The sequence below is a fragment of the Barbus barbus genome (genome assembly GCF_936440315.1).
Source record: "Barbus barbus genome assembly, chromosome: 5".
In the NCBI taxonomy this organism is placed as follows: Eukaryota; Metazoa; Chordata; class Actinopteri; order Cypriniformes; family Cyprinidae; genus Barbus; species Barbus barbus.
In genome coordinates, this window is record NC_136733.1 from 463,025 (window position 1) to 480,005 (window position 16,981).

Genomic DNA, 16,981 nt, shown 5'->3' on the forward strand with positions numbered 1-16,981 from the left:
CTCCCCGATGTTACTGTTACGGTGCGGGACGCACCTTCCGGGAGGGGGGCGATATCTGTAACAGAACTGTTTGTTTAGTTTCCTTTTGTCCTTATTTGGTTCTTCCTGTTTTAGTTTGTGTCCTAGTTTTGTTAATTAATGATCGTCATCACCTGTGTTTAATTACCTTGTTTCCTCGTTTGTTCCAGCCCCTTTATAAGTCCTCAGTTCTGCCTTTGTTTTTGTCTGATTGTTTTGAAAGTTAACAGTGTCGTAAGTGAGTTGATGCTGTTTATTAAAGACTACTCTTGTTTACTCTTTTTCGTCGTGCGCCTTCATCCACAACCACAGACCGTTACATATATTTTATGATAAGTCAGTGCAAGTTTTTTTTTCAGTTGAAACAGCTCAGAATTACATTTTAGTCTCGGACTAGGCTTAAGCCTTGTCTGTGAAACCGGGGGTACATTTTTTGCCACTTGAGCAATTTAATATACAAATCTAGAAGTAAATGCAAAAGTAAAATGCATTGAATAATGTGTTGCTTTGCTTATATTTATTGTGTTTAAACACGGCTATGAAAGATTCTATTACTGTTGAAAATACAAATACTGAGTAAAAAAATAATCACAATGTTGAAAATGCTTGGATTTGAAATCAAAATAATGGATAAATGTTGTGTTTGTGGTAAACAGACACAGATCAGTTGCAGACTCCGGTGTGAAAGCACAGTGCTTATGTACTGCACATGGACTGCATACACACTGCAAACGGAGTAGGCCTGTGTGTGAACCTGCCACCTCATATACAGCTCACAAAATCAGGCTTGTTCTGTGTGTAAGCCATTGCACGATTGTACAAATAAAAATGCACTGCATGATCAAACATTTAGGTGAGATAAATATATACTTTTGAAAAATGTCTAAAAAATGCCCCCTCCACCCCTCAAATTAAAAAAATCCCTCTCACAAGAGTCACCTAAGGGGGTAATTAATAAAAAACAAATGAAATTCAGGCCCTGAATAAATGTCTAAAAATCCTGATTGGAGTATCACTATAAATAATTCTACATAATAAAAAGAAGGCTTTAAAAAGATCCGTATCGGTGACCGGATCGACAGATACTGCTTTCTGTGATCAGCAATCGGTGATCGGCCTCAAAAATCCTGATCGGAGCACCCCTACTAAAAATGTCTTCAAAAGTGTTTACAAAGGTATAGAGAAATAACCAAAAGACGAAGGTTGCATGAGTGAAGTCAGTTGTGGAAGAGCAGATAATAAAAGCCCCGACTGAAGAACAAATATGAAGCCATTGCAAATGAAAGCAGGAGCTCGAAACAGCTTGACATAGTGACATTTCCTGCAAAGTTCTCTCCGGCTGGCAAACACCTAGATGGATACTATCAGAGGTTTGTGGCGATTACACAACAGGTGGGCGTGGCTCTGAGGCTCCGCCTTCTGTGATGCAGAAATCTTCTGCAGTTCATTTCTTCTGCTCAGTCGCTGAGGAATTACAGTAGAAATTAAAGTTGTACTTCTAATTCTATAGCGACACTGACACAAGTTATTTACATGCTCGATAATGTAAAGATGCTTTATTATAGGAATAGTTCACCCAAAAATGAAAATCTGCTGTAAATGTGCCCATCCTCAAGCCGTCCAAGATTAAGATGAGTTTGTTTCTTCATCAGATTTGGAGAAATGCAGCATTCATCACTTGCTCACCAATGATCCCGAATTAAGCGTTATTATGGATTATGAATTTGTATTTTAGTTGGAAGCAATGGTTTGAAGTTAAAAATGTCTTAATGTTGGGGAAAGTTACTTTTAAAAGTAATGCAATAAAATATTGCGTATCTCCATAAAATGTAACTAATTGCGTTACTTTTTATGGAAGAAATGGATTACATTATTTTTGCATTACTTTTTGTCACCTGAGCTGGGCTTGCTTATTTATTTGTTACTTATTTGAAAAAGTAACTTTCTTGTAAATTTAAAGGTAACACATCTAGTTACTTGACAAAGTAATCTGATTACGTAACTGACGTTGCTTGTAATGCAGAACACTGATGAAGGATTTGTTTCTAAAAACACAGCTTTAGTCTTCTCCAGATGTTAACTGATGGACTGGAGTGGTGTGGATTATTGTGATGTTTTTATCAGCTGTTTGGACTCTCATTCTGACGGCACCCATTCACTGCAGAGCATCCATTGCTGAGACACTGATGCAGAGACACATTTCTACAAACCTGATGAAGAAACACACTCATCCTAATCTTGGACTGTGAGCATATCGGGGCTTTAAACAACTAATAGAGCGACAGCATGTTCACTGTGAGAGAGTGTGTGTAGTTTTTATGAGGTCAGTGAGCACACACACTCTCACACACACACAAAAAGCTCCATCCCCAAAGACAAACACTCTTTTGGGTGTAAATGACCCTGAAAATGCGTGGAATTCTCTCTCAGCCGGGACAAAAAGTAAACAATGCAGGGGTGCAGGCCGCGAGCAAACGCTTTCACACACGAGACCCTCCAAGAACAACAGCTCAACAATACAGCGCTCGCGAGAATCGCTCTGTGGATCGGTCAGAGAGCTGCGAGAGACTTCAAAGAGCGAGTGACCGCCGGCGTGAAAGAGAGTTTGACAGCAGCGTCTTTCATCTGCTGCAGGAGGGGATTACATCAGCCGTCCTAATGTTGAGCACTCTACATATAATCACAGGACACACACGAGTGTATGGAGCTCTGGTGCTGACGGAGACGTCTGTGTGTCGCTGGTGTTAAAGTGAGAATCCACCAGCATCTGCTCTGAGATTAAACCACGAGCTCCACACAAACCTTCAGCCACTGAGAAACAGAGCAAAACACTGAGACGCTCAGTGCGAGAAATAACAGATGAGGCTGATATTGGTTTTTTTCAGCTGCTTTCACACATTTTCAAAACTTTGCCTCTTTTTTTCAAAACTTTACACACAAATCCAAGAATTGCACACAAAATGCAAAACGCCTCACATCTCTTGCAAAATGAAGCACTGCATTCAAAATATCACCAACACATCTCAAAAGCAAACATTTGCAAACACCTTTGCCATAATATTAATTCCTGTTAGATTTGTGTGTGTTACAGACAGAATTGTGTGTTGTGTTTTGCAAAAAGTGTTTCATGAAACTGAAAACTGAGTCAAAGGCTGTGAATTAGTGTCTGGTTTTGTAGATTTGGTTTGTGCTTCTGCTGTTTGAGAGTCAGCTTTCAGAAACTGTGTGACAAGGAGAGATTTGGTGTGGAAGCAGCTGAAAAACACTGTAATCTGGGTAAAATCTGAAAAAAATAAATAAATCCATAAGCAGAGCTTTGCATTAGTATGGAAGTCTGTTTCTGACACAGAATAAAAAAATTAAAATTGCGACTTTTTATCTTGCAATTTCAAGTTTATATCTCATAATTCTGATTTTTCTTTATAAAAGTGTAAGAAAAAGTCAGAATTCAGAGATATTAACTCACAATTCGGACTTCTCGGGATTTCGAGATATTATTTTTTATTCCATTGAGGAAATGGGCTTCCATACATTCTGCTGATGAACACGCACTGAAAAATATAAGCAATCATCAAATTCATCGCTAGTAAATTTCACAAATAATTACAAAGAAACGGCAAGTAAAAATTTATAATTAAGAAAATTTATGAAAAATAAAGAATAATTTATTTAAAAACATGTAAAACATACTCCAATAAACTTGGTTTAGAAATTGTTCAAAATATATTTTTACATTGTTCTGTTTACTATGAACTTCAAAACGTCAGCCTGTACAGCATCATAACCAATCTCTCTCGTTTCTCAGAGCCTGTGACACACTAACACCAGATGAACACGCCGTCTGATTCAGTTAACACCTCTCTGATAATCACGTATATAGGACGTTAAGAGGAGCAATAGCAGCTGTAATTACTCACACACACATGCTAATAGAGGGCGACGCACAAACGAATCCCTGAGTGACTGTCAATGACCACAGGACAGAACAATAGCAGGGAATGATGGCCATTAAAGAGCTTAAACTGGAGCAAAGATATGCTTTCACTCACACACACACACACACACACACACACACCAATCACAAACTCAAAAACATGATTGCATGAAGAAAACCCTTCTGGAAACTTTATATTTAATACCGATAAAACATAACCAGCCATGCACACACACTGCAGACTTTAAGTTGAACGTGTAAATGGCAAATATGTTTAATAAAACATCTGTACTTGGCACCTGGATCATTTAATAAATAACTGAGAACAGCACTTATACAGACTGTGCAGTATGAAGGGTGTTCATTCAAAACAAACAAATAAATAATAATAATAATAATAATAATACATATTTAAAATCTGAAAGAAAAACAGAATTAATACAAATAAAAAATTAATAAAAAAATAAGATCAAATTAAAAAGACAAAAAAATTAAATAAATAAAAATGGAAAATTAATACAGGCCAAGAGGGGCTTACATTTGAAATCTGCTCTTTTGTAATAAAATACAGGCCTGTATTGTAAGCTCTAAACTTAAAGATTCTAGCTAATACTAAATAAATGACTGTAACTTTTCTCAATAGTACACTGATGTGCATGTTGTGTTTACCGCAGGTAATTAGAGTAATTAGTAAAGTAGGACAGGAGCCGGTCTCTCTTCTCTCATCCATGATTTCGCCTGAGGGTCGGATCTGTGAAGCCTGTTCCCGAGTTAAAACCAGAAACAAGTTTCTGAGGAGAGACGCCTCGGGCTGATCGACAACATGAGATCTACTCTGATCTAACGCAGACAGACAGACAGAGCTGCCAGCTCATGAGAACATCAGCAGAACTAATGAGCTTTAAGAGGTCTGTAACTGATCTGGATGCAGACTTCAGCGAGGAACGAGTCGTGTGTTTGGTCAACAGCAGCAAGGAAATCCAGCACTCCAGTGGATCTTTGTGAGAATGAAACGATCCTCTGACTGGTGATGCACTGATGCACTACCTGCACCTTAATATCACACACAAAACACCCCGATAACTTCACACATCTGAGGAGGTAGAGTTTCCAGCTGAACGAAGGGAAAACGATCCGCAGACGGCGTCTAACTCCAGTAAACTCTCAAACATGAGCGTGTGAGTGGAAACAAATGAGAAACACCTGCTGCTGAAGAACTACAGTGAAATACAGCTGCTGACAGGAACTGTAAAGTCCTCCGACTCTCATTAGGAAAATCCTGCTACTTCACACCGGAGTAAATCAGAGAGACTCGTGCAATGACTCTTATTACGAGAATAAAAACACCTTCGTCTGAAAATAAACCGACCCACGAATGAGAAACACAGAGATGTTTTTACAGCGGAAACTTCAGGACTAAAACACACTGAGCCATGCAGCAAAATACGAGAGTGTGAACGCGTTTCTGAAACAAAGACACAACTTACACACAGTTTGATTACGTACCATTCACGTGACAATTAATATGCAGTACTATTATTAATTTAACTGCACTGACACTATCAGATAAGAACAAAACTAGAACTTAAATGATCTGAATGAGTTTGTTTCATAATTGATTAATTTTACAACAATAATGGAATAGTTATTATCTCAGCAATAGATGCTCTGTCAGAATTAGAGTCCAAACAGCTGATAAAAACATTGCAATGGACTCCAGTCCATCAGTTAACATCTTGAGAAGACAAAGTCTTTAAAGTTTAGAGCTGTTCTGTCTTGTAAACGCTGCTTGATCTGCAGATTTCTCTCCTGATTCAGACCAGAACTCTTTTTCACTGGAGGAAGAGTTATTATGGATTATGGACTCGTCTTGATGCTGGATGTGTTTCATCTTTTGTCTTCTCCAGATGTTAACTGATGGACTGGAGTGGTGTGGATTATTGTGATGTTTTTATCAGCTGTTTGGACTCTCATTCTGACGGCACCCATTCACTGCAGAGCATCCATTGCTGAGACACTGATGCAGAGACACATTTATACAAACCTGATGAAGACACACTCATCCTGATCTCAGATGAACTGAGGGTGAGAACATTTACAGCAGATTCTCATTTCTGGCTGAACTTTTCTTTAACACTGTTATTTTCCTGCCGAGTATACAGCATGTTTACTGTACAATTACTAAAATAAACCACGTCTGACCTTAACATCTGAGCTCCAGCAGCATGCAAATTAATCTTACAGTATCTATATCTATTGAAATGTGACTGTGTTGTGCATTTGCATCCTAACTGCATAGAGCTGAATTTATTTATAGTTTATTTATTATAGTTTGCTGAATGCATTCTGAAGAAAGCACAATGTGACCGCGTGTCACACAAAATCTGATTTAAAAAAAGTGTACAGGAGCAGCAGAAACAGCCAGCTATTTCCTTTTGGCTTCTCTCTAAAAAGTGAGCATAAGCAGTAAAAGCCTCCTCTCTGTGAGCTCCAGCGCTGGTTCTGCGTGAGACTCTGTTTGGGCCGCTCCGATCGCTCCGAGACTCATCTGTGATCGCAGCGCTGCGAGGCGGCAGATTTAAATGTGCATTTAAGGGGCCCCATCTGTACAAACACCATTTATCATTACTGGTCGTGTTTTAGAAATCCAGTGCGATTTGGCAGCGAGATTATTTTCTCAAAGCTTTAAAGTTATGTTTAACGCCACAAAGTGGTAAGCATTAAAAACACCAGTGGAATTCGAGGTTGAGGCACATTAAAGGCGCCAGAAGTTATTAAAGGATTTGGCCGCTTCTTACCATTCCTGATTTTGTCCGAGCGGGATGGTCCTGAGATCCAGCGAGGATTAGAAAGATCTTTCTGAACTGACTGGAGCTGAATAATGACACTACTGTCTTTTAGCGCTGCTTTACAGAACATAGTTGAGTTTCCATCATTGATTTCGCTTAGAGATGGTAGTTATGGCCTATATATATATATACTGTATATATATATAAAATAAGTTTTTGTTTACATAATATGTCTGTTTACTGTGTATATTTATTATATATATATATATAAATACACACACATGCATGTATATATTTAAGAAAAATACGTTACGTTTATACATTAATTATATTTATATAGGATATAAATTATATGAATATAAATATATACATGTAAATATTTTCAAAATATATGTTGTATGTGCGTGTATTTATATATACAAAATATATATTCTGTAAACAAAAACTTTTATTTTGGATCTTTATTATGGATTTATTTTTATTATATTATATTATTTATTTTATTTTATTAATCGTTTGACAGCACTAATATATATATTTATTTCTATAGATATTTTCCCCATATTATACGATATTTATTCCGATATTCGTTTACCATCAGTGGGGAAGGGAATGCTTTCCACGTGTTTGCCGGACCTTGATAACGAATGCAACAGAACTTGTTTGTTTAACAATTAAACTCAACAGAGTAGCTATTTTTTAAAATTTAGGAATTCATTTTAATATTTGCATTTTTTATGATTTAACACAAATGTATCATCAAACATTATGTCCAATGAAATGAATTGATACAATTTTAGCAATTTAATCTTTTAAAAGTCTTTGAAACGGACTGTACTGTGTAAAGCGCTACAGAAATGAAGCAAACTAATGGTCAGATTCCTGCAGATTCCCGTCAGAGACTGTGGCGTTCACACGTTTAACACTGAGCTGCTATCAGAGACTCGTGCGTAAGACGATCAAAGCCGCGGCTCACCGTGAGGTCTGCTCATGAAAGCCCAGCCTCGTCACAGCGCTGATGGGATTTCTGCAGAACCTCTGAAGATGCAGGGATTGAAGAGCTTAGCAAAGACAGAGAAACAGGATGATCTTCAAGCTCCATTCATGTGGATTCATTCAGTTTAAAGAGCGATTCTTTTGCTAGACGCTTCATACGGAAGACCGAAGCCGCAGCGTTACTCAAGTGATATAACCATCATAACACACAGCAGTGGCCGGAAGTGACGCCTGGCCTAGCAAAATGGACATCTTTATGCAACAGTTTTACTGAAAGCATGGAGTGTAAAACAAATGTATGTTTCCTTTGTAATAACGCTATGAAATGATGTGCAAAGTTCTGCTCTACAGAATGACTGCTGTAATCAGAAACAAGAGAGAATCGATCCAATACTAATGACTGATTACACTTAATTATGTTTTTTTGGGTTTTTTGCATAGTAAAACAAAATGCATATTCTATGATAAGCTGTTGTTTGCTATTTTTTGCCAAATAATTTCTTCGGTTAAATACTTTAACCAAGTCAGTGTCTTCTTCTTCTTCTCACATTCCAATCTTGTAGGGTCATTAAAAGCAATTATAGAGAAATCTCCTCTCCAGATGTCACTCCTGAACCGACTGGAGCTGAATAATCACACTGCTGTCTTTACAGCAGAATTTGGTGAACAATTGTTGATTCTGTTATTTTACTGTTAACAATTGGTTTTCTATAAAGCGCTACATAAATAAATGACTTCTTGACAAAATTAAGTTAAGTTTGCATGACGTTGTGTATTATTTTTTGCCATGATGGTTATTTTACTGCCATAATGACACTGTAGAGCTTCTCTGTAGAGCTGCTTTAACTGAATCAAATTCGTTTCGCAATTAGGGACCTTTACAACACTGAGACTGTTATTGAACGGAACTGAATCAACACTGAACCGAATAATGACTCTATTGTCTTCTGTAGAGCTGCTGTACTACTGAAATTGAAAATACTGAAAAATTTTGCAACATTATTTTCCCGTTTACTACAGTAAAGCTGCTTTGACTCTGTCTGTATTGTATAAAGTGCTATAGCAGTAAATGTGACGTGGCAGTAACTCTGCTTTGAATAATCCAGCTCTTCCAGACGATCAGAGCGCTGCTGTATGGCTCCGAGTGTAATCCTGTTAGTTCCATACGGCATTAGCTCAAACTCCAGCCGCTGCGACACGACTCCGGCGACCGCCGCTCTGAAGGACTCTGGTGATTGCACGGCTCTAATAGAGCAATACCCGTCTGGCTTCAACAAGGGGGTTTTGAGTCGGATTCAGACGAGAGCCATTACACTCAAATCACTTTTAATAACACAAGATACTCTGAGAGCAGAACGTTTGTACAGCTGACACAGAATCAGGCTTAAATGTTACAGATTTTTCTCCACACTCATTCTCTGACGACAGAAAAGCAACTAATGCACTAATGCAAGAGCGCCGAGAAAGCTGAGACTCAAACAACAGAAGCACACACCAAATCTACAAAACCAGACACTAATTCTCAGCCTGACTCGATTTTCAATTTCATTTAGCAAAACACAACACACAATTCTCTATGTAACACACAAATCTAACAGGAATTAATATTATGGCAAAGGTGTTTGCAAATGATTGCTTTTGAGATGTGTTTGTGATATTTTGAATCCATTTTGCAAGAGATGTGAGGCGTTTTGTGTGTAATTCTTGGATTTGTGTGTAAAGTTTTGAAAAAGGAGGAAACATTTTGAAAACGTGTGAAAGCAGTTCAATCCAACCTTGCTGAGCAGAAGAGACTTCATTAAATAACATCAACAAATCTGAACTGATCCAAAGGTTTTAGACAGCAAGCGGGCTGTGACGGACAGTGATGGATCCCTTCGCTCACCTGAGAGAAGTTGAGTCCGTTCAGAGGATGGCACTGCTCCTCCACCTTCTCCACGGCTCCCGTTCTCTTCCTCATCCTCTCGGCCTCCTGGGCCAGATACAGGTCCAGCACGGGAACGCCACGCGTCTTGATGTCGGCCTCGGTCAGAGAGTTGACCATCAGCATCACCCAGACGGGCCGCTTGCGCTCCCAGTTCCCGGCGATGGCGTTGAACAGGTAATCTGCGTACAGGCCCTTGCCCCGCTGGTCCGGCGTCATCCAGGAGGGCAGCATGAGCTTGACGTAGTCCAGGTGAGTCTTGAGCCGGTGGTACATGTCTTTGGGCAGCAGGTCCTGCAGGTTCTCTCCCTGCGGCAGGAGCTGGCAGCTGGTCAGCGCAGAGATGGTGTACGGGTCGGTCAGGTCCAGCTCGAAGTACACGATGCTGCTCTCCTGGAAGGCCTGCTTGGAGTTCTCGGGGATGAAGTCCCAGACGCGGGTGTACGGGACGTGAATGGTGCCGTAGAAGTACGAGGGAGGGTCTCGCTTTATCGTCCACAGGAAGGAGTTGAGCTCGCTTTGCTGGAGACAGAAAGAAAGAGGAAGTTTCATCAGACAGCTGATGCTGAAACATTCATGACATCAATAAAGCACACTAGCAAGACTCTTTGAGCAAAATTACAGTAATATTGTGAAATATTATTAGAATGTAAAACAGCTGTTTTCTGTGTGAATATGTGTTAAACTGTAATGTATTTCTGTGATCTGCAGCTGTATTTTCAGCATCATTACTCCAGTCTTCAGTGTCACATGATCTTCAGAAATCATAATAATATACTGATTTACTGATCAACAAATATTTCTGATTATTATCAATGTTGAAAATAGCGCTGTCGCGATTCGTCGATTTTAGTCGACTTCATTTTGTTTGCGTCGACTAACCGGCAAAATACCGGAAGTGGTGCATTTCACGGACGAGAATCCATAAAACACATTTTAGACTATTTCCCAAGGCTGCATGATATATTAAACCCATTTAAAATCATAATTAAGCATAATTGTGAATTCACAAACGCTATGATCTAATTGAATAATTATATGCGATGCAGTTCACACAGTATATGGTGTTTAATTATGTACATGCGTGTAGTTAAGCACGTGCGTCTCACAGCGGCTCCGTTCACAGCGGCTCCACAGAAACTGTTATCATTTACATGCGGAGCGTCTCAAACTCATCTCTGCATGCTGTTGTGAGTTTGTGTTTATTATAACCTTCATCTGGGAACGCAACGTGTGCCATTTAATCAGATCTGTGAGGTAAATAGATAGATCTCCACATATTCATATAATGGTGCTTGGTCAATATTAAACAGTAATGTGTAATAATAATCATCAGGCCGTCGGCGCTCCTGCAGGGCTTTGTTGTGATGCATAATCTACATTAGCTCTATATTGTTTATAATACATTATGTATTTTAACAGTTTTGTTCAATAAAACCATATGATTTCATGCTTTTGATACTTTATTTGAACTAATTATTATTGCATCATTGCCTTTATATGTATTTTAAGTCATTTTAAAAGCTATTGTTCACTTACATCTATTTTATTACCAAATATATATATATATATTTATATATATAACTATAGGGCCCTATGAAATCTGTTTGATTTCCAAATTCATTTTTTTCCATTTTCATTTTTCTATACTGTTTTAATGGTTAAATAAAAATGTTCAAAAAGCCTGTCTAATTAATTGAGTTTTACAGATATCTGTACCAAATTCTGTTTTCCATTATTTTCTGCATTCCACTTTAATGGTTCCATTCAAGTTCTCCAATTAATTGATTTTATAGTAAAGAAAAGTATTATTTTTATTATTCTTTTTTTTCAGAAATACTGCACATTTACATTTTTCCTAAATAAAATCTGGTAAATAATATTTCTGGTAAATACTTCTTTAAAAAGTGTTTGTTTGATGATGTTATTATTATTAGACTAGAACAGGTGGATATGATGTCATTTTCACACTATAATACTGAGTGCTTCTTCACTCTATGCTGCACTTCAATTTTGCTTTAAAAAAGGATTTCATAGAAATTTGGATTTCATTTGGTTTAATAAAATATTTCTAAGTAAAATTGTTGATTTTTTGTTGGAAATTAATCGTTAAGATTAACCGATTAATTGCTAAATTAGTCGATAGATTAATCTAAATAAAAATAGTCGTTAGTGGCAGCCGTAGTTGAACACAGTTGTGCTGCTCAATATTTGTGTGGAAACCATGATACATTTTATTTTTCAGGATCCAGAGATGAATAGAAAGTTCATACAACAGCATTTATTTGAAACAGAAATCTTTTAGAACATGTTAAATGTCTTTACTGGCACTTTTGATCAATTTAACGTGTCCTGGATGAATAAAAGTAAAATCTTACTGACCCCAAACTTTATATTTACAGTTTTTTTCAGCTGCTTTCACACATCACCTCTCTTTTTCAAAACTTTACACACAAATCCAAGAATTGCACACAAAATGCAAAATGCATCACATCTCTTGCAAAATGAAGCACTGCAGTCAAAATATCACAAACACATCTCAAACGCAAACATTTGCAAACACAATATTAATTCCTGCTAGATTTGTGTGTGTTACATGGAGAACTGTGTGTTGTGTTTTGCAGAAAGTGTTTTATGAAACTGAAAACTGAGTCAAAGTCTGATAATTAGTGTGTGGTTTTGTAGATTTGGTGTGTTCTTCTGCTGTTTGAGTGACAGCTTTCAGAAACTGAGTGACAAGTAAAGATTTAGTGTGGAAGCAGCTGAAAAACACTAATATTCTCTACCGATAAAAAGGAGTCTCTTCTGCTCATCAAGGCTGCATTTATTTGACCAAAAATACAGTAAAACAAATAATGAAGTAATGTTACTGTTTAAAACAGCTGTTTTCTAGTAAAAATGTAATTGATTTCTGTGATCAAAGCTTTATTTTCAGCATCATTACTTCAGTCTTCAGTGTCTGAAAAGGATTTGAGAAGGAAATCGCTTCATACACTTGTCATTGACCGATAACCTCAAAATGTCCAAATATTGGCCAGTAAATATCACTCTGTGACAGCATAAGTGTTTTTTCACTCTCTCAGATTAATGAGATGAAGATGTGCCGCTGTGAAACACTTGTAAACATTTAACAGACTCTTGAAGCTCATGAAGTTTCAGGCGGTTTGTTTCTGAACGCTGGATTCATGCAGTCACTACTGAACAGCTGATGTTTATTCACAAGCTGGTAATGTCTTCAATAGACAGTTAATATCTCATTAGTGCCTGGCCTGAGCCTCGAGGGCAATACACATCCAGACCAACGGCCATTCAGGACCAACTTCGACAGACTGACTCTCCAGAAACAAGTTTCAACAAATGCATCTTGAAGAAAGTGACAGAAACATCGTTTATAGCTATTAAATATAACACTGTCAGCTAATGCAGAAGCCCCTGGTGAGCCTTTAAAACTCTATCAATGTGCAAATATTGCTTTCTAAGAGCTCTTATCTTCCATTCAAACACTGTGATTTAAACCAAATGAAAAAAATAAAACATCACCCAAAAAGCTATTTACACGTCAAACCCAGTGTTTATATTCCATCACACATGAATGATGCATATATCAAAGAGCTTAATAACTTTCCACCACTGACATTAGGAGTCATTTTTGGTCCTATATTATTTAACATTAAACCAGTTCATGTCATGCAACTTTAACTTTTATGTACATAAATATTCGTATGCACCGTAAATGTTGATGAGCTGCTGATTTGATTGGTAATATCTTCTATAAGGAAGTGATTTGTGAGTTTTTAACAAGGAAAGCCCTTACTTTGGCTTGGAGGTCGCAGCTGGTCTCTCTGAGGTTGTGCTGGTTTGATCTCACCATCATTATCAAGCAGGTTTGGAGAAAAGCGCCCCAACTAACCACCACCACCACCATCATCTCAGACTTCTGCAGGATCTCCACCAAACTCGACTCTTCTTCACTGATGATCAGAACATTCCACAAGAGTGAAGAAAATCTGAGAGAAGTCCGCAGAGACAGTGAAGTCACCCATCCTGGAGAAGAGCTGGACTGAGCCAGAGACGCTCGAGGAGGAACTTCTGCAACATGATGGTTGTAAGAGAAACTCCAGCTCCATACGAGCAGATGCAGTCTGTCATGAGGCTCATGCTGCAGTGTTCACTTCACACTTCACACACATCCTGATCACACGAACACACACTCAAACCCACCGAGGAACTCTTCAGTTTGTAGTTCTTGGAGTTTCTCCTCAAACTCTGCAAATGAGTCGCTTCTGTTCCTCCGCGGCTTCTGACTCTCACTGCAGCGCAACAAGTTCTGAGTGTGTGTGTGTGTGTGTGTGTGTGTGTGTCGGAGGGGGCTTCACCTTCCCCCAGCAGCCCCTCTCTCTCTCTCTGTAAATACTGAGACTTGAGCATCTCGGAGCCCCACGGAACTCCTGCACACAGCGACTCCACACACACACACACACACACACACACACACACACTCACACACACACATACACACACACACACACACACACACACGTTGTTTTTTGTGGTTTATGGGGACTCTCCATAGGCGTAATGGTTTTTATACTGAACAAACTGTGTGTGCTATTGCCCTACACCAACCCTACACCTAAACTTAGCCCTCACAGGAGACTTTGTGCATTTTTAGATTTTCAAAAAAACACCATTTAGTATGTTTTTTAAGCCTTTTGAATTACGGAGACATAGGCAGTGTCCTCATAAACCACCTTCATATTGTAATACCTCTGTCATACCCATGTCATTATACACATTTGTGTCCTCAAAAACCACATAAACATGCACACACACACACACACACACACACACACACACACACACACACACACACTCACACACACACACTCACACACACACATACACTACACACACACACACACACACACACACACACACACACACACACACACACACTCTCTCTCTCACACAGTAAGGCCAATTCCTATATTTTTGCTGTAGACTGTAAAAATTTGGGTTAGACATCAAAAGATGAATATGAGATGAGAGATTAACATTTCAGCTTTTATTTACAGGTATTTTCATCTGGATCTGATACACAACTTAGAAGATAGCACCTTTTGTTTGAACCCACCCATTATTCATGTTACCAAAAGTATTGGAACAGATAGAATTAACAGATTAAAGTGTATATATATACGGTATATTGTCATGGTCATGATCTGTTTTAGTTTAGTTATGTCTTCGTCATCCTGCCTAGTTTGTTTCCATGGTTTTTGATTAATTGTTTCCACACCTGTTTTCTGTTCCTCCTTGATTGTTTAGTATTTAAAGCCTGTGTTCTCCCGTTCCCGTGTCCGCTATCGTCTCTATTATGTGTTCTGCTAATGCTACCCCGTGCTCCTGGATTTCATCTGTTTCTTCTGTGGATTATTATTAAAAATACCTTTATTTGAACTCTTCCTTCGTGTGCTTATCTAGCATAGCACCCGTAACCTATATACACCCTACAGTATATAAACACAAAAGCAGTCATCAGTAACACAGGTATATCTGTAGCAATAGCCAACAATACATTGTATGGATCAAAATTATACATTTCTCTTTTATGACAAAAATCATTAGGATATTAAGATCATGTTCCATCAAGATATTTAGTAAATTTCCTACTGTAAATATATCATATAAACAAATATAAATATATAAACTTAATTTTTGATGAGTAATATGCATTGCTAAGAACTTCATTTGAACAACTTTAAAGGAGATTTTCTCAATATTTAGATTTTTTTGCTCCCTCAGATTCCAGATTTTCTAATAGTTGTATCTCAGACAAATATTGTCCTATTATAACAAACCATACATCAATGGAAAGATTATTTATTCAGCTTCAGATGTGTAAATGTCCCGTATGACTGGTTTTGTGGCCCAGAATTGCACTGTCACCATGTCTCTATACGTGTTGTACTTTATTGAACTCTAGTTAATCAATCCTAATCACATTCTGTGCTCTTCTGTTGTTGGATTCTAGGCATGTTAAGATTTCACACAAACCTGGACTTCATTCTGAGTCCATAACAGTTGCTGGGAAGGTTACTTTAATAAAGTAATTGAAATAGTTTCACTACTTATTAAATTTCTAAAGTAATGTAACTGATTACACAATTACTTTTTGGAATCTTTCAGAATCCTTCATCACCTGAATTAAGATTATAATATTTTAATTTTTAAAGTACAGCCACCACAAATTCAGACTTTAGCACCTCTTTTCACTTTGAGATCAGATCAGGGAGAGAAAGATAGAGGGATAGCTTTTTTTTTTTTGAGTTTATGATGAAGTCAAGTAGTGCCGAAAGAGATGAGTTTTCAGTTGTTGCTTGAAGATTGACGGGGATCCGGCGTTCCGGATAGGGGTGGGAAGATTATTCCATCTACCCATGATGCTTATTCCAAAGCATCATGGGTAGATGCTGTTTAGTTCTCACACTCTTGCAGAAGAGCAGAGCCCTTCATGGACTGGTTTGGTGAGGAAATTGTGAAACAAAAAACCCTCATCCTCTTCCTCATCCTCACAGAGAGTCTTTCTAAAGCCCCTCATCCTCATGCTTTGAGAGGGCAGGTCACAGCGCCCCCATGTGGAACTGCTCTAATTGAACATGTTTGGAGCGTCTCCATCTGCTTCTTATTTATTTATTTATTTACAGTGCAGAACATATAAGTACATGCATTGTCACAGAAGAAAACAGGGTTGTATATCTAATAAAAAAATAATAATAATTTACAGCAACAAAAACAAAAAGGCATAAACATGAATTTACATACACAGATGGAAAAGCACAATATTATGGTTAAATGATATGTTTCAATAAATTCTCAAAGCATCAAAACATTGAAAGTGTTTTAGAATGAGGGATGAAATTAGAGCATTATATTCAGCAAGAAAAAGTGGAAGACAAAGGAAACTTTTTTATGTAAATAAAAAAAATTACATGCAAGATTTAATCAAATATTTAAGAGATACATGTTTTGGGTTTTCTTAATAAAAATAACATCTTTGAGAATGAAACTGTGAATCATATTTGTAGAGCTAAAAATATAACAATCAAACAATAAACGGGCCACTGTTTCTTCCATAAGACCACAAAACAAGCAAGTCTCATCAATATCAGAATATGTGGAGATGAAGGAGTTAACAGGATGATTTAATGAGCTTTCTCATCTTATGAACACAGAAAAAGGTCCAGCTTTTGCTATGCAAGTTTATTGATCCACATCTGTTTAAAGGAACCGCAGCAGAATTTAGCCCTAGTATTTATAATT

The 16,981-nt window shown here is 37.7% G+C and overlaps 1 protein-coding gene across 1 annotated transcript in view; it reads right to left on the reverse strand.

Moving 5' to 3' along the window:
• Positions 1–14,138, reverse strand: part of LOC306869270 (metalloprotease TIKI1-like) — a 64,479-nt gene extending 50,341 nt beyond the window's left edge. Inside the window, exons 1-2 of the mRNA XM_079415958.1 lie at positions 13,476–14,138; positions 9,623–10,183 (exon numbers count right to left, since the gene is read on the reverse strand). Coding sequence (XP_079272084.1) covers positions 9,623–10,183; positions 13,476–13,589 — 675 coding nt within the window. The 5' untranslated portion in view covers positions 13,590–14,138. The remainder of the gene's footprint in view (positions 1–9,622; positions 10,184–13,475) is intronic.
• Positions 14,139–16,981: the final 2,843 nt, after the last annotated feature.